Source organism: Pyrus communis, chromosome 14 (genome assembly GCF_041283825.1).
Source record: "Pyrus communis isolate YQ-2024b chromosome 14, ASM4128382v1, whole genome shotgun sequence".
In the NCBI taxonomy this organism is placed as follows: Eukaryota; Viridiplantae; Streptophyta; class Magnoliopsida; order Rosales; family Rosaceae; genus Pyrus; species Pyrus communis.
In genome coordinates, this window is record NC_142578.1 from 21,659,035 (window position 1) to 21,682,389 (window position 23,355).

General features: G+C 37.9%; 5 protein-coding genes and 1 long non-coding RNA gene across 7 annotated transcripts; 3 read left to right on the forward strand and 3 right to left on the reverse strand.

Annotated features, from left to right (window-relative positions):
* Nucleotides 1-1,058: 1,058 nt before the first annotated feature.
* Nucleotides 1,059-4,980, forward strand: LOC137713167 (CDK5RAP3 protein homolog). The gene is made up of 10 exons (XM_068452433.2): nucleotides 1,059-1,232; nucleotides 1,339-1,473; nucleotides 1,590-1,684; nucleotides 1,784-1,878; nucleotides 2,027-2,162; nucleotides 2,268-2,417; nucleotides 2,546-3,067; nucleotides 3,257-3,465; nucleotides 3,745-3,877; nucleotides 4,648-4,980. Exons 1-10 carry the CDS (start codon nucleotides 1,172-1,174, stop codon nucleotides 4,777-4,779), a joined length of 1,668 nt encoding a protein of 555 aa, XP_068308534.1. The 5' UTR covers nucleotides 1,059-1,171; the 3' UTR covers nucleotides 4,780-4,980.
* Nucleotides 4,916-10,321, reverse strand: LOC137713166 (protein STRUBBELIG-RECEPTOR FAMILY 2-like). 2 transcript variants are annotated; one of them, XM_088684131.1, is made up of 17 exons: nucleotides 10,155-10,321; nucleotides 9,889-10,002; nucleotides 9,044-9,176; nucleotides 8,886-8,957; nucleotides 8,725-8,790; nucleotides 8,550-8,621; nucleotides 8,392-8,463; nucleotides 8,034-8,105; nucleotides 7,877-7,942; nucleotides 7,715-7,780; nucleotides 7,275-7,630; nucleotides 6,774-7,042; nucleotides 6,404-6,669; nucleotides 6,083-6,230; nucleotides 5,785-5,924; nucleotides 5,533-5,689; nucleotides 4,916-5,374 (listed from the first exon to the last, which is right to left on the reverse strand). In XM_088684131.1, the coding sequence occupies exons 2-17, from the start codon at nucleotides 9,983-9,985 to the stop codon at nucleotides 5,198-5,200; spliced, it is 2,229 nt and encodes a 742-aa protein (XP_088540257.1). In that variant the 5' UTR covers nucleotides 9,986-10,002; nucleotides 10,155-10,321; the 3' UTR covers nucleotides 4,916-5,197. The 2 variants fall into 2 exon arrangements, with proteins under 2 accessions (XP_088540257.1, XP_068308533.1); XM_068452432.2 differs by lacking the exon at nucleotides 10,155-10,321 and having other exon boundaries at nucleotides 9,889-10,096.
* A 1,145-nt stretch (nucleotides 10,322-11,466) lies between these two features.
* Nucleotides 11,467-14,807, forward strand: LOC137712472 (D111/G-patch domain-containing protein). Its single transcript, XM_068451542.2, has 4 exons — nucleotides 11,467-11,624; nucleotides 11,835-12,380; nucleotides 14,147-14,212; nucleotides 14,334-14,807. Exons 1-4 carry the CDS (start codon nucleotides 11,538-11,540, stop codon nucleotides 14,391-14,393), a joined length of 759 nt encoding a protein of 252 aa, XP_068307643.1. The 5' UTR covers nucleotides 11,467-11,537; the 3' UTR covers nucleotides 14,394-14,807.
* A 1,229-nt stretch (nucleotides 14,808-16,036) lies between these two features.
* Nucleotides 16,037-17,371, forward strand: LOC137712119 (F-box protein At5g49610-like). Its single transcript, XM_068451263.2, has one exon. It carries the CDS (start codon nucleotides 16,037-16,039, stop codon nucleotides 17,369-17,371), a length of 1,335 nt encoding a protein of 444 aa, XP_068307364.2.
* Nucleotides 17,372-18,589: 1,218 nt separating this feature from the next.
* Nucleotides 18,590-22,617, reverse strand: LOC137712969 (squamosa promoter-binding-like protein 9). The gene is made up of 3 exons (XM_068452185.2): nucleotides 21,659-22,617; nucleotides 19,528-19,667; nucleotides 18,590-19,382 (listed from the first exon to the last, which is right to left on the reverse strand). The coding sequence occupies exons 1-3, from the start codon at nucleotides 22,036-22,038 to the stop codon at nucleotides 18,757-18,759; spliced, it is 1,146 nt and encodes a 381-aa protein (XP_068308286.1). The 5' UTR covers nucleotides 22,039-22,617; the 3' UTR covers nucleotides 18,590-18,756.
* On the reverse strand, nucleotides 20,881-21,650 carry LOC148691390 (uncharacterized). The gene is made up of 2 exons (XR_015955839.1): nucleotides 21,513-21,650; nucleotides 20,881-21,420 (listed from the first exon to the last, which is right to left on the reverse strand). It is a non-coding gene; the product is annotated as an uncharacterized LOC148691390 (long non-coding RNA).
* Nucleotides 22,618-23,355: the final 738 nt, after the last annotated feature.

Sequence of the window (23,355 nt, forward strand, 5' to 3'; positions counted from 1 at the left end):
TATATGGTGACTGCAAAATCAATTTTTTAATCTTGGGTACAAACTAGCTTATTAGGTAAACATAAATACTAGAAGATTTTTGCTGTCAACGGGCTAAAAAGGCCATATGCGTGGGGGGCACAATCTTATTGCCTGAGGTTCATAAAGTCTGTCTTGGGTACAAACTATAAACTGAAACAGAATAGCTTGAATTGGGATTGAAATTTGGGAATTTCAGTTACAATGCTCTCCGATTATTTTGTTGTGATAATGAGTTATATCAAGTATAATTTATAAATTAAATTTTTTAATAAATAAAATAAAAAGCTGATATGGAAATATACGAATAGTAAAATGTTGATGTGTACAAAGCTCAGGGACCTTGATCAGAAATTGAAATTCAATTAGGTTTCAATCAAAAAATTATACCAACTAAGGACTGGAGACAAAGTTTCACTAACAATTTTTTTTTTTTTTTTTTTTTACAGAATTATGGTGAAATTATCATATTGATTTGCGACATTTATTTTCAAAGGCTACATTAGTCGATTTTCAATTTTAGGGACCATCTTAATGAAATGGGTCAATTTCAGGGACTATCTTGATGGTGTAAGTCAATTTTAAAGACCATTTATGATAAAAACCAGTAAATCTTGTGGGGTCTATTTATGTGTCACATCAGCACTTAATGTAATTTTTAACAAAATTGTGACGGAATGACTACATTGATTTGTGACACCTATTTTCAGGGACTACATTGATTGCTTTTCAATTTTAAGGATCATTTTGATGATGAGAGTCAATTTCAGGGACATTTATGATATAAACCCGGTGACTAAATTTTATAGGGGTGTGCTATCCACAAATCTCTTTTTACGTCTCACACACCCTTTGTTAATCTCTATCATTTGATTTTCTTCAATTTATCCGATCTGACAGCCGAAAACAAAAAATATGTGAAAAAAGTAGAAAGAAATATGTGGATATGAGACCTCAATTGTATATTGCAATCCTTGATGTATTGCTTTTGGGCCCCGACCATGTTAATAGATACCGATTCGTTCACCTTGATCCGACCCGTTAATCCGTAAAACCTCGTGCACCGTTTTCAGACTCTGTCCATCACTCCCTTCGTTTCTCAAATCACAAACAAACCTGAGATTCTGAAAAGACAAACTGCTTTTCCCGGAAAATGCCGACGCCCGACGACATTGGAAAGCTCCCAATCGACATCACCTTTTCTCGTCTCGGAGGTACACAAAACCATCACAATTAAAAAAATGTTCCATTTATTTTTAGAGAATTTTTTCAAACTTTAATTTGGGTTTGGTAATTAATTACGTTGGGATTGAATTGAAGAATGGCTGGTTGATCGGAAGAGAATACCTGGAGATTGGAGGAAACGATTGGCGGCAGTGAGAGCTCGAATTTCAAAGGAATTCGCTTCTCTTCCCAAAGATATCAATCCCTATTTCCATAGCTTGGAATCTGATGGTTGGTTTTTCAAATTTAATCTGTGTGAATTGTGATTAAATGATTGAAATTTGAATTGGGTTCTGTAAAAAATTGTAATTTCGGTTCAATTTGTTAACTGGGAATGCAATTTCCAGGAATTGGTTACTTAGAGGCCAAACAAATATATGATATTCTTGTGAAGTCAGCTCCAGAAAGTCGGAATATTTTCGGCCGGCTATCGGGTGCTGCTGTGAGAACTTGACACTCTCTTTAAATTTTTATCCTCTGTAAATTTACCAACTTTACTTGCAATGTTAAATCTTTTTGTTTTTATGTTTTGTTTGGGCAGGGCGCTTGGGAATCGATTGTACGTTCATTTGAGAAGGATTATGTATATCTCGGCGAGGCTGCTCAGATAATGGTGCAAAATGTGAACTATGAGATGTAAGTTTGTGGTATTGCCATTGGTTGCTTGGTTCAAGATAAGAATAGTATTAGGATATTTATTTATTTATCGGGTAAATACTAAGGGTATTTCATTGCGCGAATGTGATCTGTATTGATTTCTTTTTTGTTGGTCGTTGTTGTGAAGTCCGTATCAGAAAAAGCAGGTGCAAAAGATTCAGCAACAATTAGCAGAACTAGACCACAAGGAAGCTGATATTAAGAGAAGTGCAGCTCTATCGGCTGCTAAGTATGTAGAGGCTTGCCAAGAGCTTGGACTGCAGGTCATATTCTGGACCTCCCTGCGCATGGTTTTCTAACTTGGTTTGATAGGTTTTCCTTGTTAAATCTGATGCATAATAGTATCTGCCTATTGGTTCTTTCTTTAGGGAAAAAACGTGAGGTTGGAGCTTTTAGAAACTGCAAAATCACTTCCAAGCACATTTAGCAAGATTTTGGGAGTGTTAAATGGTGATTCTATGTCAAGGGCTCTGGAGTATTATTCTAACTTTGTCAGAGATGCTCACACAGAAAAGGATGTAAGGAAATAATCTGTTTCCTTATACGAATACTAACTTACTTTATTGATTTTAGACGGTGATGGAAAGTTGAGATCATTATGACTAATATGATAAATCAATTCTGTTATTTGTGAATGCGATCACAGAAATATTTGGATGTGTTGACAAACTTGAAAGATGTACGTGAACATCCCCCATCATTGAATGTCCCTGTGGGCTCAGAGGTGGTTGATTCCGGGAATGTTCAATCAAGCAACAATGAGATAAACAATGCAGCAGTCGAAATAAATGAAGATAGTATAGATTGGGATTTTTCTGTGGAAAGTTCTCAGATTGATTGGGATATTGGTACGGTGGAGGAAACAGATGATACTGGTAATGGTTTGGGTCCATACGAAATGGTTAATGCGAGTGAGGTGCAGAGTTCTGCAAATGAAGGTGTGAAGTCTGATCCAACCCCAGAGGTCTCTGTATCAGAGATATCTTGGGATATTAGTGTTGAAACTCCTCAGGTTGACGTGATTGATGGTATCAATTTGTCAAATGTAATCATGGACAATCAAACATCTGCTCTTGATAATTCAACTCAAACAACTGAAATCAAGGAAGGTAGGAGCCAACTTTTGGAGACAGAGTACAGGAACAAGATTCTTGATGATCTGAATGAGGTATAGGACACTTCTTCATATTCTTGCATTTGGATTTATTTGCTCCATTTTGTTTTTTCCCCCTCCTCTGTCGGGACTTTTAGGAAACATAGTGAGAAAGATCCTGTTAGTTCCCGTTTGATATCTGTGGTCTCATCATGGAGCTTCCCTTTCATGAATTGATGTTTTATATTGATATTCTACTATCAGGTCAAAGCTTTTTTAAATCAGCGGTTAGTTGAGTTAAAGAATGAGGATACTTTGTCCTTGCAACATCAAGTTCAGGCTGCTGCTCCCTTTGTGCTGCAGCAATATGCTCATGATGCTATCGAAACAATGCTGTCTGATGTGTCCTTGGCTATTTCATTGCTGACAAACAGGAAGACACGGGACTTGATTATGATTCTCAACTCCAAAAGGTAATACCAAATATTTTGAGTATAATTTTCATCTTAAGGCTTAAGTCTTCTTCTTGTTGCAACTCTAGATTGGGCTAATCTTATTTCTGATAATTTTATTTTTGTTTGGTCTTAATGAATAGGTACAGGTCAAATTTCTCATCTGTTATAGCTGTATCATTTAGCATGTTAATTTATACTTAAGTAGCCATACCTTTATTCTGGAACCCTGGATTTTTTATTTTGTTTCTGTTCTGTGAACTGAATTAGAATACTAATTCATGTCAACCTTAATTTCAGGTTTCTAGACAGATTGGCGAGCTCATTGGAAGAAAAGAAGCACCATGAAGTTAAGTTGAAGGAGAGTCTGAATGGCATAGCTGGCAAACGCATGGAACTGCAGAATTCATTATCTTCTTCCTGGCCTAAGCAGGTGACGTTCTTGAGTTTTCAGATTACACTACAATCCGTCATTTTATGTTGTCTAACTTTTGCGCCTGTGGCCCTATTAAAAGCCATGCTTCTCCCTGTATGTGCGATCGCGCACATGCCCCATGCATGTGAAGAGTGTTTTAGCTCTTAAGTTGAGTATTTTCTTCTAAGTTCAGAAAAATGTGCATACTCGAGAAGTTAAATAAAACAGAAGGCTTAAAGCTTTAGGTAGATAAATGTTTGGCATAAGCTAGAAGTATTTTGAAGTTTTGGTTTTTTTGTTTTTTGTTTTGAGGTTTTGACTCTTTGAAACGCAATTTGTATCAAGTATCACTATTAATACTGGCTGTAGAGTGTGACTTGTGTTCTAAGCCCGTAAGAGTTGTACCATTGCATTAATTGTTCTTTGCAAAACAAAATGAAATGAAACAGTGAGAACTTGTGGTGGGTTGTATTCGGTAACTCCTAAGCTAGCAATGTACTGTTCAGATTGAGGTCTCTTTATTAAAGTGTGGCAATAGACTCATGTCTTGTTGTGTTGTCGAGTTACAATACCGATTAAACAGGCTTAGTTATCGTGTTTAATCTGCTTGTTGTGTTAGCCGGTTGTATTCTTGTAAGTTTTGCGTTAACTAATAACCAACACCTCTATCAAGTTGAGCTCATGTTGTGTGGAAAACTGCCACCTCTTCTCCATTTACTTCCTCGCTTTTTTTGTTATTTTCGGTTTGAATTTTTGGCACAAAGCACTAACTCGTGGTTCAATTGCAGGAAGCTGCTCTTACAAAAACCCGTGAACTGAAGAAACTGTGTGAAAGCACCCTTTCATCGATGTTTGATGGAAGACCTGTTAACATAATTGGGGAGATCAATACTCTTTTGACTAGTGGCCTTACTGCATAAGGGGATGAAAATTGACGTTAGAACGTGTTAATGTAGTTGGAGACATCATCAATGCCCGTTCGACTAGACCGCAGTGTGGCATACGATGCATAGGAAGATACTTGTACCCTCTCATCCATGTTTAATCGAAGACCCGTTTACACAATGAGATGTTTGGTTCTTATGATATCAAAGCATTCCTTATTATCTTTTTTTCGGTAACTTGAATCCTTGATTCCTGTTTTATATGCGCTCGTAGAATTACGGCCTTTGCTTTCTTAAGGCAAAGAAAGACTGCCAAATATGTCAATGCATGAAAGGAAGGGCAGTTCAAAAGAATATACAGAACTAAAAGAAGCTGATTGTAGAGTGGAACGTCTTAGCAAACATCCGATCCGATTGACGCTGTAGATTTGGTTTGTGAGTACCGGTGGCTTTGTCAAATGGACAAATAGCTCACTGTAGGTGAGCCCAAGAACTGGCTGTTGATCGAACGGAATGATCTCTCGAACGGGTCATCTGCTCCATTGCCTTTCCCCATGGCATTGAGTTTCTCTATTAGTCTTATTAGTGATCCCACAACTTCAGACATCGGCGGTCGGAATTCTTTCACAGGCTGTTCATGTTTCAGTGACCACAAAACCCACCAATTAACGTTGTCACATACAAGTTAAACAAAATCACTTCTTAAAATCTGAATCCTTCGTTCTTTTCTGACTTCCCTAAGATGACAGACATTATCTCAATGCATAATTTGAGGTATGTGCTTTGTACCTGGATACAGAGGGAGACAATGTCAGCAAACTGGGAGAGATTCTTGGAGGAAAATGTCCTTTTAATGCCTGGATCGATCATCTCAGCCAGACTCTCAACATCATGAAGCCGGAATGAAGCCCATTTCACCAGCGATTGCTCCTCCCTTGGTCTTGAACTACACATGATAAACGAGCTGAATATGTTCATGATCACGAAAAATGACATTAATAACTTTGAGAAATGAGAAAAAAGGGCATGAACCATACGTACCCGTCAAAAGCTTTCCTTCCTGTTAATAGCTCCAAAAGCAACACTCCAAAGGCATAGATGTCACACTTTGTGTTATCAATTCCCGGTTGGCCATGCTCAGGTGCAATGTAGCCAGTGTCACCGATAGCATTTTCCGAAGCCTGTTTACATCCAATATCAATGAGAATTTAGTTTAAGCAGTTTAAGCTCAAGCTGTTTATTGGTTCCAGTTATTGCTAATTGTTCTATAGGAAGTATAAAACTTTCAATGATGCTCTCTAGTGGAATATAGTACTGGTTTATGAAAGCATAGATATACCTTTAGCTTGAGTCTATTGCTTGTAAGTGGCCTCAAAATTGCAAGTCCGCAGTCACAGATTCGAGGAGCAAGTTCTTCATCAAGTAAGATATTGGCACTCTTCAAGTTGCTATGAGCAACTGGAGGTGAGAACGTAGAGTGCAGATAGCTGAAAAAAAAACCAATCAAATTAGTAACGAGGATAACTATATTCTCCCACACAGAAGGCATCAATTGTTTACCTAGGAACTTGGAAGTCAATATCATTGAAATTTCTGGTATATTAATCCACGCTTCATTACGAATTATGAACTTTTAGGGAGAAAAATACAGAATACTTACTCCAAAGCTTGAGCAACACCAAGAGCAATCTGGAGACGGAGTCCCCAAGACAGAGGCTTGTAAGCATCACTGTGAAGAGCATCATCAAGGGATAAATTTTTAACATACTCGTAGACAACAAGATGCTGTCCATGCTCTATGCAATAGCCAACAAGTGGTACTATGTTTGGGTGCCTTAAACGTGAAGCAGTCCCTATGACATCCAAGAATTGTTCCTCTTCATTGAAAGACAATCCTACAATGTTGATGTTCTTCACAGCCAACGTCTGTAATCAGGGTATAACAGTCAAATAATTCTATCGAGTTTCATAGGAGTTTATTATTTCTATAAGGTGGAAATAACTATTCCAAGGTTATTTCAGGTTTATACCTGGCCATCAGGAAACACAGCTTTGTAAACTGAACCAAGAGATCCTTCGCCCAGAAAGTTTTCTTCACTAAAGCTGTTTGTAGCTAATTGAAGCTCTGCCACAGTGTGAAGTTTTGCTCTCACTGGGTATTTGTATTTATCAGAGGAGCTTTTTCTTCTAGTATTTTTCTGCAGTTTGCTATGGTAAACCGGAGCCAGTCGCCTTGGAAGTAGCATTGGTGACCTGAAGGGAAACATTGGTGGGCTTTCTTCTGCAATAGAAGAACCATCTGTAACCAAAGGAGGAAACAAGTACCACATTTCAGGGCTGTTTGATGACTTTGTTTCATTCTATTGAGGAGAATTTGTTAACATCAATCCCTAATTTCAGTAACTTTACACCGATCAGCCAGTTCAATTTTTTCATAATTATGATGTTTGGGTGTGCATGTGTGTGTGTCTACTTCGATTGTTTACTTAACATTATATCCATTATCACTGTGCAAGTGAGTGAGAACTCACCTCTGGCAGTGGTTCTTATCGGGAGCGAATTCCTTGAGCTGTTACTTCCCCCCAAGATTATAAGCCTCTGTGTACGGGATTGATTAATGCGAACTGCAATGTAAAGTGCCACACATGATGCCACTAGAGTGCCTCCACCAACCAAAAAAGCTATTCCTCCAGGACTCATCCTTTTCTTCTTGTGTCCTCCTAATTTCATAGGAGGATTCTTCTCAATGGCACTTGACAGAGTGGCTGGGGTGGCTGGGGTTGTGGGGGGCGCAGGAATGTTTTGTATGACAGAACTGGCCTGTGTTTCCAGCGGAAAATCCCAAGGTGGAGAGTTATCCCCAACATGAAAAATATTACCCCCAATCCTGAAAGGAAATTAAATCTACAATGTTTAGTTCTTTTTTCCTTTGCAGGCAAATAAGGAGACGTACTCACAACTGAACACCTACCATAAATTTGGTATGGACTGAAAATGATTTGGAATGATGCCGCTGAAATAATTATCTTGTATGTTCCTGCCAACAGAAAATGTGCCAGCAAGAAATTAAGAAAAAGGAAAAAAGATCAACTAAATGCAAAACGCTGCTAAAGGCAGGTAGGTAGAAACCTACAGATCTGTTAGTGGAAGCTCGGCTAGATAGGCAACTGATCCAGTGAATTTATTGTTCTGCAAGAACCTGTAGATGCACCCATGGACATGTAACTATAGAAATACATTATACCAAGCCGTAAAACACTGCAAGCGGGCGGAAGGGAATGAAAACTCACAATCCAGTGAGATTTGTCATGGAACCAAAAGAACTTGGTAGATCTCCAGTGAAGTTATTGTATGACAAATCACTGCATAAACCAAACTCACAAATAAGAAATGGATATTGTCCAATGACAATATTTTAAATATCAAACAGATAATTTCATCAAATGACAATTATGCTCTGCTTCCCTTCATTTAAGATAAAAGAAAAGTCAAAACCTCTGATATACCAATACAGAAGACTAAAAGTTGTGGGGATTTTACATGGCATTTTATTCCACATCAACTTAGAGAATCAAAGTTAAAACCTTATTTCAGTTTCACTTAGAATTTAGAATCCAACATTAAAAAACTATGTGAAAAGAAACGTACAGTTCTCTTAAATTTTGTAGGCCGGTAAATACATTGCCAACAGGTCCCGATAACAAATTGTGGCTTAGATTCCTGGAAGAAAGGAACATTTCAGTTTATCGCAGAATAACCAAGAACCCATAAACCAGTAAGATAACAGGCCGGAACAAGCTACTCACAAATGTCGGAGACTTTTCATGGTAGGTAAAGAATGGGGAATATTTTGGGTCAAATAGTTGCATGCCAGATTTCTACAAGTGCAGAATTATAAAAATTAGAAGGGAGTAAAGAGAACCCAATTTGTGGAATTTAACCAAAGAATTGTATGTGGCAATGAGCTAACATTGTACTTACATATGGGTGGCATTGGGGGGCAAGACATAAGGAATTTCACCCACAATGTAATTGGAACTAACATCCCTTTAAGAAGAAGAAACCAGATGAATATTAAGATTCAGCAACACTTGTGTATTCAAAGTAAAAAGACCGCAAAATGGTCAGTCAGTATCACTTACAGTTGCTTTAAGTTGAACATACTGTAGAGCTCCTCAGGAATATATCCAGAAAGGTTCAGACTGTGAAGCTTGCTGCAATATTATTAAGGTGATCAAAGGAAAACTAAAGTTTTGTACATAGTTAATAATATAGTGAATGGAAGAGTTGCATTACTTACAGGTATATCACAGAGGACCCCGAACATGAAACTCCATCCCATGACTCTTCACAAGGATCCCCTCCATCCAATCGCCACCCCTTCAGCTCCTGTGGGTTGTTAAGGGCCCGGTAAAAATAATGAAGAGCCGTGACTGCAATGCACAACGTACAATTATAAGGTAAATTTCATGTTTGGTTCCCTAGAAAATCTAGGGTAAGTACTAAGAACCATAAGACTACTATTGTTCTGGGTTTGTTAATTTCCTGTTTGGTTCCTAAGAAAATCTAGCGTAAGAACCATAATTCTATTCCGGAAAAAAATTGTATTATTTTCTTAGCATCCAAACAGGAAATTGAACCATTATTTCGATTTTTAGTGACCACAATACCCTGCAAAGCACAAAGACTGCTATATTTTTCTATTTCTATACGGTATCTACAACGACAAGTCGTTTTCACAAACGACGGTTCTGTTTATTTTCCCGCCAAAGCGGTCGCCCAATTTCTATCCAAAAGAAATTACGGCAAACTGTAGGAGTTTCCAACCTTTCTGTTTGGTTATTGGGAAAATCCCTGGAAAACTAAAAATTCTATTCCTCAAATTAAAAAATCAAAATTAAAACTCTGTTCTTCCCTCTTTTAATATAATCGTCAATAATAACAGAAAGTTTATAGGTTCGGATTCTATCCTATCTCTCTAAGCCTTTCTCTAATTTCCCTACACTTTCTCAGTAACCAAACAGGAGATAACGGACCTCCAAAACAACGAACGTCATCAACTTTCGCAGTGACAAGATTCCATATATACAGAACGCCGAGAAAATTAACAAGTAAAGAAATGATCGGAAGAAAATCAAGACTAACCGTCAAGCGGATCGGTAAATGCTCCGGCGCCGGAAACCAGAACCGACGAGATGAAAATTACGGCGAAGCACACGCACACACTCCTTTTGGCGGCCATATTCTAGAAGAATCCAACTGCAGCAGTCAATCGTAAGGAAAATCGTCAGAAACCCCCGAACGAAGTGAAAGTGAATTTTCTTTCGTTTTCCCGCATTTTCTTGGCAACCAAACGGAATGGAAAGTGCGAAGAAAGACAGTAAAATTGAGCGAAACGCAATGAAGAATACATTTCTGGAGACGAAACCGACGTCGGAGTTATGAATTGAAATGCAGAAAAGCTAGGGTTTGTAGGCGACGAGATGTACGTGCGGAGGAAGCAACGGGCACGGAGAGCGAGCAGAGAGGATTTGGAATGCGTGCTGTGGAGGTTGCAGAGAGTAAGAGAGAGAGAGAGAGAGAGAGAGAGAGAGAGAAGAATGTCTTAACGAGTCGTTGAGTAGCTGGAGTCCACGTAGGCACACAGCCGTTTGGTTCCGTTTCTTCGAGGGGGCCGCTTCTCGGGGTTTGTTAGAGTACTGGGCCTAAATAAAAGGCCGGGCACAAGCCCAAAGTATTGGGCCCACAGAAGATTAGTTTTCTTATGATGCTCCGAAATCTCGGATATTTTAGTCTTTTTAATTGTTAGTGCATCTTGGTTTTATGTTTTTTATTATAAATCTCACAGTTAAAAATTTCGAATATTATTTTGTTTTTTAACGTCTAAAGTTGTTCATGAATTTCATGTTATCGCTCGGAGTTTACGCTTTTTATTTTACTTGACCATTTTCTTTCATGTCTTCAATGGTGTAACACATTTGTCAATAATGTAATCAATAAGTAAAATTCAGCTTCTTGCACAGAAAAAAAAAATTTTAAATTAAATTTCAAGTATGCTAACAATTTCAGAATTAAAAAGATATTAGTTCAACAAGATTACGGAGACTATTTCGAGATAATAAGTTTGCTTAACTGTGATTAAGGGCAGAGTAAAATTTCTCATATCCTATACGGGTCTGGAAGAAGTAGACAACCGTAACTTCTCACTAATTTTTCTCTTTTTTTGGAATAAAATAAAATTAAAGAGACTAGTTTAATTTAGCTTCAGAATAATTATTAAATCTCCATTCTGCCCTTGTTTATTTCTACTAATTAATAAAATAATTAGTTAACCAAAATTCTATGAAATTACTAATTTAACCTTTTAATTAAAACAGAACATGAATGAGAAATATGGGGCAGAAATGTAATTTCACATAACCAAATTTTGTTGTTGTTTTTTTTTTTTTCAAAACCTCACATGTAATCTTAATATATTTCTAATTAAAAAAATTAAAAAAATTAAAAAAATTAAAAATTAAAAAAATTAAAAAAACTTTCCACTCCCACATTCTCCATCACTCTCTTCCTCTCTCCTTCTATTTAAAAAAACAAAAATAAAAATTTTCTCTTACACTTTGTATGTGTCCATATGTTAGTAATTAAAGAAGAAAACGAAATATTATTTGCAAACATTTCAAGGGGTACTATAGTAATTAAATGTTTGGAAAAGGAAGAAAATAATACGAAAATACTTCAAGAACGCTTACTGATTTTGATTTTGCTTGGCGAACGTGCTCGACAGCTCTCGGGCTATGGCGGAAGAAGATGATTACATGGGCGACCTCTCTCAGTTCCTCACTTCAGAAGTCACCAGCCCTCCAAAATCTTCATCCAAAAAGGTACGCTTGCAAGCTTAATTTTCTGTTTGGTTCACTAGAAAATCTTCCGGAAGAATCATAGAACCTAGTTCTGGGATTGTCAACCAATTTATCTCTAAAATGTGTAATCAAGAGGGTTAATTGCAACCAAATGGAGCATGATTTTTGTGTTTTAAGCTAATTCTTGGTTTTGCTGGTGAACAAATTCTCTAACCTAGTTTTGGTGAACAGATTTTGAATACCAAAAACCCCAGTAATTTTCAACCCTCTAAGAAAAAATCTAAACTGTTAAACTGGCAAGAACAACGTAGAATCGATAGGGAGCGAAAGCAACAGGAAGAGGATGAGAAAACATTGGCTAAAATAGAGGCTGCCCCAATTCCACAATCCAACATTGGATTCAAACTTTTGAAACAAATGGGGTATACCCCGGGTTCCGCTCTTGGAAAGGAGGGCTCGGGCCAGGCTGAGCCGGTGAAGATTGATATTCGGCGCTCACGAGCTGGGATTGGGCGGGAAGACCCGCATAAGGAGAAGAGGAAGCGAGAGGAGATAAGGACTTGGGCGGAAAGGAGGACTGAGGAGGCTATGATGGAGGAGTTTGGGTATAGGCAGAAGTCACAGTGGCGGAGCAAGAGAGTTGTGGTTAATTTTAAGAAGGCACAGGCAGCGTTGGATCAATTGGAGAATAAGGAAGTTGTGCCTCCGGAGAAGAATGAGGACGGGGAAGAGGAGGGGGGAGAGGAGGAAGAGGAAGAGGAAGAAATTACAGAAGAGGTATGTTTCTTGAATTGTTTGTGTTTTCTTAGACTATAACGTGTTTAAATGAGCATCTTTTTTTATGCAGTATCTATGTATGACTGAGTTTAGCTCAAAGGCATGGTTGACAAGCATAGCAAAGAACTAACTGAATTAGATGATTTTGATGCAAATTAGAAATTCTTACAGTGTTCATCCAATGGCAATTACATTGTGTGTCTATATATATATATATAGATAACATAACTATCTCCTGCTGAATGTGTACTTGAAATCCTGAACTTATAGTACCCAAATGCTATGAGGCTAAAGCACTTCCTTGGAGCTGTAGAGTTGAAATGTTCTTTTAAATTGATACATGACATTGTCTTGGAGGCAAAAGCACTTGGGTGTTAAAATGTACAGAAAGCCGAGAAGGCTTCAACAGAGAGTAATCAGACAAAGCCTTGTTTGACGGAGGAATTCGTAAGCTGTGCAAAATAGATTCTCTCCCAAGAAAATTAAAGTCGACTAGGAAGCGGAGATTGGAAGTTTTTGCAAAGTAGGACAGGACGGAAGCATACCAGTGCCCGATATTTCGTTATTATACAATCTTGATTCTGAAATTATTGGCATAATAATTGGGACTCTAGTCTACAAAGCCCAGCATTAGAATTAGATTCTTAAAAATTAGCATAAGAACTGATACTTCTTAGTGGGTTTGATAGTATCAGGTTGTCAAACTCTAGTGCCCTGGCTTGCAGTTGCAAGTTGCAACGAATGTACAGATACGTTGGAAGTCCCTAGGCTGCAAAAATTGTATTGGAATCAAATCATTCCCTTTTTTAATTTCCAAAGTTTTTCTTTTATAGCTGAACTGTTTTGAAAGATGCTTATGCGAAATTCAATTCTGCATATTATGATGGGTGGATTGAGATTGTGTGTGCAGATAAAGTGTAATAATACCTCCAAATTGATGTCAAATTCTTATCTGACAGTGTATTTCTATTATCATCAAAGAAATAAGTTCCTTTAAGCCTGATACTATTTGTTTTGCTTCTCCAGTTGTTCTATATCAGTTTTTTTGAATAAGGCGGCTTTAATGCTTATGTTGAGTTCATGTCTTTTGGAGACTCTGTTGGTATTTGGGAAAGACTGTCACGTTATTCGGTTACGTTGTAGTTAGTTCCATCTCTCATGAATTAGAAATTCTGAGAACAAGTCAAGTCATCTTTGAGTTTCATGAGATAACATGAGAAAGAAAGATGAAAAATATTGTCAGTTTCTTGTTTGTACTCCTGTGGCTGTTATGTAATGTGAATGTTGAAAAATTTAAATCATGTCTTGCTGAGTTTGGCATTGGTTTACCTTAGGTGATCAAATTTTTCTTGTTTCGCTTAATGGTCAAGTGGAGACTTGTCTGTTGTTGTTTAGGGTAAACTTGAGGAGGTGTTAAAAGAACATTATTACGTGGTGACTAGGTCTGAGAGTTTCAGCTCTGAACAATTTAACCACCAAGAGATAAAATTGGGGAAATTTTAATTGATAGCATCCAGATTTTTTGAAGTTATGCTTGCTAGATTCTCTTCGTTTGGTGTATCAGGCGTTAGGTCTGTTTCCAGCCCTTGTAATTTCTTGTGCAATTGCATATGGGTTGAAAACGGTTAATTCTAAGTCAAGTCTTTTAAGACTTGTAGGGTGCAATGTTTCTGCTCCTTCCTTTTCTTGACATGCTGTGATTTTGTTGCTTGATATTAGTCGGAAAAGCTGACTTATTAGTTATCCTTGCTCTGTGCTTGCTGCAGGATTTGCAAGAGATATTGATGAAACTGAGAGATGAACATAGATACTGCCTCTTTTGTGGATGCCAGGTAACCGTATTTATCATTTGCATTCCAAGAGAAATTTTTTTGCTGAAATAGCTTGTTTACAACTGTGGACTGCTATTGATACATTTCTGATGGTCATGTTATGAACTGTGCTCTGCTTCAGTATGACTCAACGGAGGCACTGTTGTCGTACTGCCCTGGAACGGACGAAGACGACCACTGAACTAAGTTCCCTTATGCATGGACCCCCAGAATGTATTCCTTGTTAGACAAGGTAATACCGAGCGGTAATGCAGGTCTTCTTGCTTGCAATGGAGATATTCTTGCATCCAATTGATCCGGAAGTTCCTAAGATCCGACGTGCAAATTTCTGAGTCAGAAACCCGAATTAGGTTAGGGAAATCCCTATAGTCCAGACCTCTGAGAGCATTATTTGAATTAGTTCCCAAATCGAAGTGTGTGGATATATAGCCAAATGCAAGAGCTGAAGTTCAACAATCCAACTTTTATTGAGATATGGAAAGCCTTGCCGATGCTATTTTTTAAATTTATTCTTTCGTTTTGTAAGGTTTGTAAAAGTTGGTTAAGAGCATTCTGTGTTATACAAAAGGTCCCGAGTTCCAATCCCTCTTCACAATATCGTTTTGTTTGTAATATTTTGATCAATAAGTCCAACAACCAATTAGTATTTGCTCATCACACCCATCCAATTCCATATAAAAAAAATAAATAAATAAATAAAAAAAATAAAAAAAAATTTGATAAGATCCAATTCCATAAATATTGAGCAGCTTCATTGAAACTTTTACATTTGTTATGACACTCACTTAAAATTTGGATATTTAACGACTTATGTGTTACAATATGAAATGACTTTTTGGATCCTGAAAGCTTGAATAATATTTTGTTTTAGCAATATACTCCACAAATAAAACGTGATAACCAACCTCAATAATTTTTGTTTTCTTTCTAAAAAATGCTATTGTTACTGCATTTTTCATTCTACATTTGTACGATCTTTCTTATAAGAGATGGGCTCATATTTATAGGTGGCCGAACCTCTATTAGGGACATTTATGAGACATAAATTGGGACGCGCTATGCAAATTTAAAACAAATGCTAGGGTTTGTAAATGAAACTTTGGAGGAAGTAATGGAGAAGGCAGTATTCTAAACATAATGAGGTTGCACTAGGTCGGGCTCATCGAAGATCGACTTGTGAAATAAATTACAAGCCAAGCCTCTGTTTGGTTCAATAAGAAACAAGTCAAGCTTGAACATTGGTATGTTCAGCTAATAAAATTTGTCAACAACTTGTGTTTTTTGCGAGACAATTCAAACTAGCTAGATTTATATCGGAGAAATTTGCTTGGAATGAAAGGTTAGGTTTGTGATTTTTGTTTTGGAGAATTTTGTTGTAAGTTTAGAGTGACTATCCACATATAACAAGGATTATCAGTTTATCACAAACTGCATGTAGGCTCATGGTATCCAATTGGCGGCACACTTCATCAAATTCAGTTTAAGTTGTCCAAACTTAATAAAATCACGTGAGTAAAAAGAAGATTTTCTTACAAGTGGTGGATTCCTCGGTGGTTAGAGTTTTCATCTTCAACCCACTGCCTTCCAAGTTCAAACTCTCCTCCTTTTCCCATTAGCATAAGTATTTATCAATTTCCATTCCCTTTTATTATTCAAACTCCTACTCCGCAATGTATTTGTTGACTGAATCCAGTACGGTTTCTATTTAGTTTATAGTAGACGAAATCCTATATAAATAAATAATACTGGTACTGCTAGGGTTTTGGACCAAAAGGCTCTTCTCGATCGGAATTGCTAGCTGCTTGTTGCATGTTTGGAGGCAAAATGCAGGAGCGTGATGAGTCGATTATCGTCAGCGGTGAGGTTAACCAAGGAAAACTATCCTTGATCAAGTGTTTACACCAAGATGTCCTAGTAGAAATTCTCTCAAAACTACCTGCAAAGTCTTTGATTAGATTTTCATGTGTCTCAAAAGAGTGGTATGCGCTTACCAAAAGCTCTTATTTCATTGCTAGACACCTTCGTCGCTCTGCTATCAATCCTTGTGTTCTCCTTGTTTCAGGAATTAGCACTGAAAGATATAAGCCGAAATCACTTGGAGTCGCATTGCTTCGTGACGAAGAAACTCCGCTTTTGAGTTTGGATTTACCGTTTCTCCCGAACTATGCAAGCTTTAACATAGTGGGGTCCAGTAATGGTTTGGTTTGTGGTATTGTGCGAATTTGTAATGAGACACAGCAGGAGGAGGACGAGGACGAGGACGAGGACGAGGACGAGGACGAGGACGAGGGGGACGAGGAGGACGAGGAGGAGGAGGGGGTCGAGGAGGACTATGTTGATTCAATAGTAGTATGGAATCCAGCAACAAAACAATTTAGGTATCTTCCGGAACCTGTTCTTTTCTCTCACAGACGGTATCCTCAACGCATATGGGATGATAAAAATGATCCTCTTCTAGGTTTTGATTTCGTACGGGAGATAAATCAATACAAAGTGGTGAGAGTTTTCCCGACACGTAATGGTGATGATGGAGAAGTAGTTACTTTCCAAGCCCAAGTGTTCATCCAGAGTACAAATTCATGGAGAGAAGTCGAAAACAAATTGGAGTTTCCATCATTTAAAAGATGTTTCACTAGTTGGGCGATTACCTTGAATGGAGTCTTGTATTGTTTGGTACTGCAGACGGAGTACGAGCTCGCTATTCTTTCGTTCAACTTACACGATGAGGTTTTCCATGTGATGCATCTGCCAGGAGAATTGCAGGATTTCAAGCACCTGGTACCATTATTATCATGGAATAATTCAGTTGCAATTCTAACAACTACTTCTTCATTAGATGATGAATGTTACGACCAAGTGCTTTGGGTGATGAGTAGTAGCACTACTACGGTGACGACGAAGCCAGCTTGGGTTCGACAATTGATAAGCAGATCCAAAGCATTTACGGCAGGACGCATGTTTGTAGGTGTATGGAAGGATCAACATATTTTACTCACAAGAAAACAAACACACGAAGAAGAAACAAATGATGTTGTGCCGCCGGAAAACTTGTTCGTGTATGACCCTAGAAGTGAGACGCAGAGAAAGATTCTCAACCATGGAGAAATGAACTTGTTTGGTATCGGAGTAAATTATGTGGAGAGCCTAATTCCTGTCTAGATCGATCACTTTCTCTCCATCGATCAACTTAGGTGATCAATGCCGTAAGTGGGACACCTGGATTCCTCTACTTAAGCTGCTCTTTGCATTTCATTTACATTTAGATTATTTCCCAGACTGTTCTAAGTTTTACTGTAACGAGAGAATTTATATGTATGAATGAAGTATGTATGAGACTAATCCCTTGTACAAATCCAAGTGGATCTTAGAAAGCGCTTTAGTGCTTCCTGTAAGAAGTAGATATTTGATGCTTATTCCAAAAAGTATTTAAAGTGTTTTTATAACCCAAAGTCAATTTCACCAAAAGCGCTTTCAATCATTTTAAAAGCACTTGTAAACGAGCTCATAATTTCATTTGATTGTAGTTGATCATACATTTGTACGGCCGGCTGTTGTTTAGGTTTTGGGGTGGTGGTTGTTAATGTTTCTTGTACTTTTGATATTTTTTGTTTAGTTCAACTTGTAAGCTTTTGTAATTTGTTTTAGGCTATTTTGTTTGATGCTTATGCTTGTGGGTTCTTTGACTCTTTGTATATGTACCAACCTTTGACTGTCATTTTGGACCGTTTAATGAAATACAATTTCCCTCCAAAAACAAAAGAAAAAAAAAAAAAAAGGAGTCCAAGAAAAAAACCTTCATAACTCTCCCCTTGGCAACAATTTATAAGAGTTGCAAGTGTGTTGAGTGAAAAAAAAAATGGTTAGTTGATAGGGGAGAGGGAACTCAGTGGAAAAAGTGTCATTTGCGTAGTTTTATGATATTAAATCAAACATAACTTTTTCACTCCTATTAAATTGTTTGATAAAAATACAAAAGGGAAAAAGAATCTGTTAAAATGTTCATCCTTCAACTAATTTGGTCCTGGAGAATTTCCCTTCACTTTCCTACCAAAAGACAAGCAGCCCATCCCTCATTATTTCTATTTCCAAAAGCCCTAGGGCTAACAACAAATCTTTTGAGCATAAATTGTAGCGAGTGATTTCCTCATTCCTCATTCCCTCTAGTACCACATGACAATGCCAAACGGTGATACTAACTAATCAAATCGAGACACGTAAATTATTGAGATGTGAATCAACAGAATCGAAGAAAAAGAGGTGCACAATGAGAAAATGAGCGCGTGAAAATCACTTCTCCCTTTGAAAATTTGTTGGTCCACTTCAGCCTGTCAAAAAATAAATAAAAATAACAACACAAACCACTAATAATCACAAGGATATCCAAAATCCAAACAGTAGCTTTATTGCTAGGTAGGAAGTTCAAGCCTTGAAGGCTAACCTAGAATATGATAATATTTTTCTTAATTAGTCTTTTAACAAACAGCATAGTCAGTTCAGGGTTCTACCATTCAAGACATAAAACCTGCAAACAGAATCCATAGTTTTTAAAGTGACCAGTTCATCTGCTGACTGGTGGAGTCATAGCCCCTGGTGTGTCCGAGTTCCATGTGTTGCTGCCTCCTACCCTGTTGAGACAGCTCCAGCACACCAGAGTACTGACTGCTAAGCGGCTGCGAGATTTGACCGAGACCCAGATCCGGAAGCATCTCGTGTGAGCTGCTACCATTTTCATTTCCTTTGAAACCCCATAAAGTGGTCGGAAAGTGATTGGAGGTTGCAACATGAGGGGTTGGTTGAGCCACAGGTATCCCTTGGGTGTTCATCAAGGAATTCATCCCGACACCTGATACTCGGTTTCGAGAGCCCCATGGTTGATTTGACAGAAGAGAGAGAGCACAGCTTGAGTCAGCGACTACTGTGATGCATTCTCCCGGAGGAATTCCAGGACCAGGATAATTAGTCCCACCTGCTGAACCTTGCATGTAAAAGCCGGATGTAGTAATCCCAGAGTTGCTATGCCACGGCTGTTGGAGAAACTTCCCTGCGTCATTGGCATTTTGAACAACAGGTGCTCGCTCAGAAGTTCTTGTTGTTGTCCATGCATCCCTCCCAGAAACCCTTGGGTATGCAGTGAAGTCCATCAGAAAGCTTCCAACTCTGTTGCTGTTTTCTATCATTTCAAGTAAAAGATTTTGTAGCACTTTATGAGTAGGGTTAGAGGAACTGAAAATACACACATCTGAGAGGTACAGAGTGAAACTTATGATTCGACCAAGAAAAAAAAGAGTTCAACTAATGATATGATGATGTCTAACCGTAGAGAGATGAAGAAAGTCGGCCAAAACGCGTAGACAATATGGATCCTGGTTGTGGCTTTCTACGACGCTCATTATGCCCAGCCAAACGTCTACGACAACTACGTTTTCCTTGGTCAAATTCAGGAAGCAAATGAAACCTGAGAAATGCAAGGTAAGAATATTATTTATCATTGACGTAGGGACTGAACTAGACTTGATGAAATTTGTAAACTAACAAAAGTAAAAGTAGACATTAACTAGGGTAATTGCTTGTTTAGTTTCACTGTATGCTACCACTGAATGTCTAATACAAATCTAGTCAGAGGAAATGCCCTCAGCAAAAAAGGGCATGGTTACTGTATAGCAGCATAGCTGAAGGAAATGTTTCATGCTCTCCTTCAATAGGCACGTAATGATTTGTTTTTAACAGCAGACCTACCATCACAAGGATCCAATCATAGATCGTGAATCCCCAAAAAGATATCACATTTAATGCTAAATTTCAATCATATACTTGAACAGCACATTTAAAAGAATGGGTTACTGTGGTTATCAAATCAATCACAAGGACTTCTATAACTTTAAGAAGTGTAACATCAAAGAAACAGCATTGATCATTTGTTTCAACCCTACTTTTTAGTCAAATCGCTATTGCTGCAAGCGATTCATGAGTCACAATTTGTAATATATGGGATGAGTAATGTGTTAAATGGTACACCTCCATGTAACTTTTAGCATACAGTCCTTGCAAGTAAAGCATTTAAATGCAACATTTCGGAATGCATTGTTAAAAATTTGATTCGTTTTTGCAATTTTAGATCCTCGGTTTTATCCTAGTTTCTCAAATCAATGAACTGTTGAAAGTTACACCATAATAATATGATCCACAAGGCAAAAGCACATGAACTTCCACAAAATATCAAAAATAGAGGAAGTTAGTAACATTACGTTCACCTACAAACAATAGGACACTCTTAGTCTAGGACTTTGGAGCCAATTTTAAAGTCTGGTTTTCGAAAATAGATGTTTAGTTTGGCAAGTTTTAGGGTAGTAACTATATGGAAATTGTACAATGCAGTGAGTGTATTCTTTTATCAAACTTGTGAACATCTGCAGAAATCAAAAGGACAGCTTTAGAGACCCTTACGGATACCATACGACAAGTTGATTGGTTCTTATTTGGTTGGTTGAGAACCCAAAATAAAAAAATTTGAGGATATGCAATGAACTTATTTCCATTAATTACTACTCACACTACAAGGCTGAATGACATCCTATTTAGTGGACAGAGTTGTGTTGATGTAAAAGTCAAGACAAAAACCTTCAAAAGTGTCATTTTGGCACGCTGCTACAAATTTATGAGACTTGCAGTTTAAAGTCCGGCTTCTAATTCATTATACGAACTGTTCCTCCACAAACAACAAGATAGACCCAACAGTTACTAAATAGTTCAAGTTTTAAGGAACGCCTACGAGCACAACACGTTGTATAGAACTGATATGTCATCCTCATCCCCCAAATATGTACCCCAACTACAAGTAAAACGCAAAAAGCACCTAACCATTCCACAACAAAAGTAACCAAGAAGCCCTGCACCAACAAACCAGAACAAAATCCATTAACATGAACAAATTCTCAAAGGGAAAGCATTAATCATCGAACGATTATGCACAAAACAAAAAAAAACAAGAAACTATACCGCCAAATTCACAGCTAAACGTCCAGAATCTTAACCAGAAACAACAAAAAGTGACCATCCAAATTCAAAACAACAAATACCCAGCACCCGAAAACGGCAACCAAGACCTAGTTTTGCATATAAATTAAACAGAAACAACAACGAACCAGGCATCCAAATAAGGAAACAAGTAAATCCAAAAGGCCCCATCAAGGTCCAGAGCAACCAACACACTGAAGAACATTACCCAAGAACAAGCTACACACACAATATACTCACTCACATATAGAAATTAAGAAATTGGAAACAATTGCTGCTTACTTACAAAGAGCCCCACCAAGCACCAAGTACGTAACTCATCGTAAATTTAACAGAACTTGAAGGTTGAAACTGTAAAACGTGCAATTGGGGTTCCTCTGCAAATAAGTACAGAAAATAAACCAACAACCAAAATTCAAAAAGTTGACTGACCTGCTACACTGTTGGCAAAACCTCTGTTCAAGACCAGCAACAATGACTGTGGGGGTTTTAGAGTGCAAGCCACAGACTTTGTGCCTGGAATAGTAAGCTTTGGCATCGCTCAGATCTACCTGGCAGCCTTCCACCTGACACCGCGGCGGCTGACCCAGCTGACCCATATTCCCGCCGCCCCGTTGCTTCTTGGGCGGCGTAGCCCCGGCGGAGGAAGACCCAGCAGCTGACCCGGATGATGATTTGTGCTGAGCTCCAAAACCCACATCCTCAAAGTAGATTGTTTGGCCGAATTTCAGGCCGTTGAGTGACTCGGCTGACGAGTTGGGCGGCGAAGAGGAGGAGGAGCTCCCTGACTCGGTCATAGAACTCGAGCCCATTTTCCTGATTGTCCTCTACAGCCCATTCATAATACTTCTTTTGGGGGTCATCAATTGATAGAGAGAGAGAGAGAGAGAGGGTTTGTTTCTCTCTCTAAAGGAGGGGTAGTGAGAGAGTGATAAAGGTCTTGAATGTGGAGGGGTAGTGAAAAGCACGCATCTGACAGTGGCCCATGCCAGCTCTGGCCCTCTCAGAGAGATATAGTGTTTGTTGGTGCCAAATGTGCGAGTGAGAGAGAAATAGAGAAGTGGTACACTTTGTCTGGGAGACTCTCTGACTGTACAAAAATAATGGAGCAAAAATGCAGAAAAGAGGAGAGAGAGAGTAAGTACTTTATGGAGCTCTCTCTCTCTATATCTCTCTACAAAAATAATGGAGCAAAAATGCAGAAAAGAGGAGAGAGAGAGAGTAAGTACTTTATGGAGCTCTCTCTCTCTATATCTCTCTCAGTGATGGGGGGCTCTTATCTCTCTCAGTGATGAGGGGCACTGAATCAATCAGCTTTACGAGAGGCTCCTTTTGCGCGCTTGATAATTACTACTATACAAAACTGTCGTTTATAAATCTCCATCACTCTCTTTCTATCTTTAAGAATTTCAAGCTGTTTCCTTTTGTTTTGCTTGGATATGGATGCCCATTGCAAGATGGTGCATGGTGATGGGGCCCATTGTTTTTGCATTAGCTTAATAGGAGGTAATGTTTCATCTTATTTATTATTACTAGATAAATTTAAATTTTGATATTTATGTATATCTATTACACAAATATTAAAATTTAAACTCATACAATAATGATAAATAATGTAGTAATATCATCATCATTTAAAGGTGGCAAGCAAAAATACTACCTAAAATTATTCCGCTATGATCAAATCTCTTACGCTTTCACTTTTTCTTATATAGTTGGTTCATGTAATTAGCACATGAAAAATACTTGGCTACATACATGTCAGGTCTTTCTCAATAGTTTGAGTGAATTTGATTCCTATAAACAGGGATTCGGCATTTTGACTTTAATTTTTATAACACAATTATTATATTAGTGTGAGCTTATTAGAGCTGAGTTATATCTTTTAATTGCAGGACACATTTTCGAATCTACTATTGGTCATTCTCTTCTCTTTCTTAAAAAGGTGTATTGTGTAGGATCAAAGTTATGAGTTCAAATCTTAAATAAGTATATCATAATTAAACTCATGAATTTAGAATTACTCTCATAGAACTCAAATTTTACGACTCACTATAGGAGTTTGAATCCTATATGATTGGAATCAAACTTAATTTTTCATTCTACTATGGATGGCTTAAGGAGTCATT